The sequence below is a fragment of the Procambarus clarkii genome, chromosome 87 (assembly GCF_040958095.1).
Source record: "Procambarus clarkii isolate CNS0578487 chromosome 87, FALCON_Pclarkii_2.0, whole genome shotgun sequence".
Classification (NCBI taxonomy): Eukaryota; Metazoa; Arthropoda; class Malacostraca; order Decapoda; family Cambaridae; genus Procambarus; species Procambarus clarkii.
In genome coordinates, this window is record NC_091236.1 from 8,281,371 (window position 1) to 8,286,366 (window position 4,996).

Sequence of the window (4,996 nt, forward strand, 5' to 3'; positions counted from 1 at the left end):
TTTTCCTACTAAGTTTCCCTGGAACTCGACCTGGTAATCGATTTACAACCACCAATTACTGCCGAGTGAACAGGTGCTAAAAAATAAGATGGAACTACTGAACTCCCCCCCTCCCCCCCCCACACACACAGGATGCAACCCCACAACAGTTGCACGACTACTGGGTACCAATTTATTGCTAGGTGGGCAGAGGTATCAGGTGAAAGAAAGCGTGCTTATCTATGCCTGTCCTGCCCGTCAATTGAACTAGGGGATCCCCGGTTGTGAATCAAGAACGAATCCAACTGTGCTACCGAGACCCCTTAGCACAGTCGGCTACGTTCTCGACTCCCAATCCGGGAATCCGTGTTTTCGCAACGGTTGGGAAAGTTTCCTTTTACCTAATTCATCTATTCACGTTACATCCGGGAAAAATTTAGTAGTTCAATCTAGGAGGGCGAGACAGTATGAGCCTGGCATAGGTAACAGTTACTAATAACTAGAAAGTTGATGCTTACAATGAACTTAGACCAAGACAAACGCTTATGATAAATTATCACATAAGTGGTGTGCTTGTTTTAGTATATTTTCGAATACTGTAATCACGGACTTTCAAATCAACAAGTTGGTGACATCAAACGACTATATAAGACCTTTGATCAACATTTGCACGAGTCTTCCCTCTATATCGTTTTCTCTTCTGTCATCAGCTTCAAAGAAAACGTTCTAAACTAATCTCGTTTGATGGGTAGCTAACTTAAAAATGTCAAGCATACATGTTGCTCTAACTTAGTGTACAGTAGAGGTAGTATAACCCCCTCTTTGTAAACTAAAGGCTGTATACCTCTCTCCTTGCACTCCATTCGCAGTATATCCTAGGCCGGTGACAGACTATTTTTACGACTTAAGTAAGGCCAATTGCTTACAGGAAAAAAACTGGCACCTTCGCTTTTCAAAGACATGTTTTGAAGAAAACACTGCCTATTGCATTTCTTAAAAAGTGCATTATGCAGAAAATCAGCCGAATTGTTCATCGTGTCACCTGTTGGGACCTAACTGTTAGTTGATGGCGTCATTCTGTATCCAGTTGCTTCCAATAGTGGGATTAAACCTTTAGTTTTCCTGGAGTGGAGGTGGTGGCTTTTCACCCCTCAGTGGTGACGTGGATACGGTGAGCCCTGTGCTTAGTGGTGAGCCCTGTGCTTAGTGGTGAGCCCTGTGGTTAGTGGTGAGCCCTGTGCTTAGTGGTGAGCCCTGTGCTTAGTGGTGAGCCCTGTGCTTAGTGATGAGCCCTGTGCTTAGTGGTGAGCCCTGTGGTTAGTGGTGAGCCCTGTGCTTAGTGGTGAGCCCTGTGGTTGGTGGTGAGCCCTGTGCTTAGTGGTGAGCCCCGTGGTTGGTGGTGAACCCTGTGCTTAGTGATGAGCCCAGTGCTTAGTGGTGAGCCTTGTGCTTAGTGGTGAGCCCTGTGGTTAGTGGTGAGCCCTGTGCTTAGTGGTGAACCCTGTGCTTAGTGGTGAGCCCTGTGCTTAGTGGTGAACCCTGTGCTTAGTGGTGAGCCCTGTGCTTAGTGGTGAGCCCTGTGCTTAGTGGTGAGCCCTGTGCTTAGTGGTGAGCCCTGTGCTTAGTGGTGAGCCCTGTTCTAAGTAGTGATCAGTGAGCCAGTAGCACCACAGTTCCCGCTCAAGTGGGAACCACTGAGATTCTATAAACTCCCCATCACTGGAGGTGATAACGAGAGCGTTGTGTTGCCGGAGATTGTGTTGATTGTGTTGCGACAATGACGACACGAGTGCACGCAACACCCGCTCAGGAAAGAGCGCTGCAGTGCTCTAATAGCAAAAATTGAAGAGAAATGCAACAGGCGTTTGCATTTGCGATGTTCGTCAGCTCATCAGAAATGCCAATTTCTGATGCTGGGGAATGTGGAACCAGGAAAATATGGAACCATGAAAATGTGGAACCATGAAAATGTGGAACCATGAAAATATGGAACCAGGAAAATGTGGAACCACGAAAATGGGGAACCAGGAAATTGTGGAACCACGAAAATATGGAACCATGAAAATGTGGAACCATGAAAATGTGGAACCATGAAAATGTGGAACCATGAAAATGTGGAACCATGAAAATGTGGAACCATGAAAATGTGGAACCGTGAAAATGTGGAACCGTGAAAATGTGGAACCATGAAAATGTGGAACCATAAAAATGGAACCATTAAAATGTGGAACCATGAAAATGGAACCAGGAAAATGTGGAACCATGAAAATGTGGAACCATGAAAATGTAAAACCATGAAAATATGGAACCATGAAAATGTGGAACCGTGAAAATGTGGAACCATGAAAATATCGAACCATGAAAATGTGGAACCATGAAAATATGGAACCATGAAAATGTGGAACCATGAAAATATGGAACCATGAAAATATATTACAGTAATGGGTTACAAGTGTGGAGTATTAAAAGATATTTAGGATATAAACTCTTGAAAAGCTCTATATATAGTATAGAGTTTTTCAAGAGTAATTATATCCTAAATATCATTTAATACTCCTCAATACCTCCAACACTTCACCTCGATATACTCAAGTTTAATAAAAGGGAAAAAGAGCACTTTGATATCTAACCAAAGTTTGATATAAGCGTTAGTCACTCATCTCCCCCCCCCCCCACCCCACCCCTCTCGAAATGAAACACATATATACACCTACATATGAGTGGGCGCGCGCGCGCGTGTGTATGTGTGTGTGTGTGTATAACAAAGCTATATAACTGTACAATACTTGGTAGGGATATCCTTGGTAGGACAAACTGAGATACGAGGACAAGGAGCTGGGATATGAGGACAAAGAGCTGGTATATGAGGACAAGGAGCTGGGATATGAGGACAAGGAGCTGGGATATGAGGACAAGGAGCTGGGATATGAGGACAAGGAGCTGGAATATGAGGACAAGGAGCTGGGATATGAGGACAAGGAGCTAGGATATGAGGACAAGGAGCTGGGATATGAGGACAAAGAGCTGGTATATGAGGACAAGGAGCTGGGATATGAGGACAAGGAGCTGGGATATGAGGACAAAGAGCTGGTATATGAGGACAAGGAGCTGGGATATGAGGACAAGGAGCTGGGATATGAGGACAAGGAGCTGGAATATGAGGACAAGGAGCTGGGATATGAGGACAAGGAGCTGGGATATGAGGACAAGGAGCTAGAATATGAGGACAAGGAGCTGGGATATGAGGACAAGGAGCTAGGATATGAGGACAAGGAGCTGGGATATGAGGACAAGGAGCTGGTATATGAGGACAAAGAGCTGGTATATGAGGACAAGGAGCTGGGATATGAGGACAAGGAGCTGGGATATGAGGACAAGGAGCTGGTATATGAGGACAAAGAGCTGGTATATGAGGACAAAGAGCTGGTATATGAGGACAAGGAGCTGGGATATGAGGACAAGGAGCTGGGATATGAGGACAAAGAGCTGGGATACGAGGACAAGGAGCTGGGATATGAGGACAAGGAGCTGGTATATGAGGACAAAGAGCTGGGATATGAGGACAAGGAGCTGGGATATGAGGACAAGGAGCTGGGATATGAGGACAAGGAGCTGGGATATGAGGACAAGGAGCTAGAATATGAGGACAAGGAGCTGGGATATGAGGACAAGGAGCTGGGATATGAGGACACGGAGCTGGGATATGAGGACAAGGAGCTGGGATATGAGGACAAGGAGCTAGGATATGAGGACAAGGAGCTAGGATATGAGGACAAGGAGCTGGGATATGAGGACAAGGAGCTGGGATATGAGGACAAGGAGCTAGAATATAAGGCCAAGGAGCTAGAATATAAGAACAAGGAGCTAGAATATGAGCTCAAGGAGCTTCGATAAGAAGCCGGAGCCAAAGAAAGATGCTCAAAAAACACTGAGCCTGACAGAAATCGAACCCCCAACCCAGCAGGACACGAGTCCGTCCCTGTACCGACCAGTCCTAGTGGCTTGGGCCTGGACATCACCATTTAGTCCAAGAAAGAAGGCTTGGACGACGAAAATATTCCTTCATCGGAGCCGTGTCTCTCGTATTTCAGATACTCAAGTTACAAGAGAGTTATCAAAGACAGCCGAACACACACAGGAAGATGGTCACACACAGGAAGCTGAGACGTTTGGTGGGCTGGACAACTGTCTCTATAGTGGTAAGATTTGGGTCCTTCTCTTTGTCCTGTGGGTGGTCGTGGGTCACAGAGGCACTCCACACTCATCCTGTGGGTGGTAGTGAACCCCATATCTATTCTGTGGATGGTAGTGGACCCCATATCTATTCTGTGGGTGGTAGTGGACCCCATATCTATTCTGTAGGTGGTAGTGGACCCCATATCTATTCTGTGGGCGGCAGTGGACCCCATATCTATTCTGTGGGCGGTAGTGGACCCCATATCTGTGAGCGGTAGTGGACCCCATATCTATTCTGTGGGCGGTAGTGGACCCCATATCTGTGGGCGGTAGTGGACCCCATATCTGTGGGCGGTAGTGGACCCATATCTATTCTGTGGGCGGTAGTGGACCCCATATCTGTGGGCGGTAGTGGACCCATATCTATTCTATGGGCGGTAGTGGACCCATATCTATTCTATGGGCGGTAGTGGACACCATATCTATTCTGTGGGCGGTAGTGGACCCCATATCTATTCTGTGGGCGGTAGTGGACCCCATATCTATTCTGTGGGCGGTAGTGGACCCCATATCTATTCTGTGGGCGGTAGTGGACCCCACATCTATTCTGTGGGCGGTTGTGGACCCCATATCTATTCTGTGGGTGGTAGTGGACCCCATATCTATTCTGTGGGCGGTAGTGGACCCCATATCTATTCTGTGGGCGGTAGTGGACCCCATATCTATTCTGTGGGCGGTAGTGGACCCCATATCTATTCTGTGGGCGGTAGTGGACCCCATATCTATTCTGTGGGCGGTAGTGGACACCATATCTATTCTGTGGGCGGTTGTGGACCCCATA

The 4,996-nt window shown here is 46.9% G+C and overlaps 1 protein-coding gene across 2 annotated transcripts in view; it reads left to right on the forward strand.

The window, feature by feature from the left end:
- Positions 1–1,128: 1,128 nt before the first annotated feature.
- LOC123747072 (uncharacterized) overlaps positions 1,129–4,996 on the forward strand; it is a 12,073-nt gene continuing 8,205 nt past the window's right edge. Inside the window, exons 1-2 of one of the 2 annotated variants that reach the window (XM_045729067.2) lie at positions 1,129–1,169; positions 4,071–4,178. In XM_045729067.2, coding sequence (XP_045585023.2) covers positions 4,122–4,178 — 57 coding nt within the window. In that variant the 5' untranslated portion in view covers positions 1,129–1,169; positions 4,071–4,121. Of the gene's footprint in view, positions 1,170–1,522; positions 1,607–4,070; positions 4,179–4,996 lie in introns of those variants that run through there. The other variant, XM_069317368.1, reaches the window with a different exon arrangement.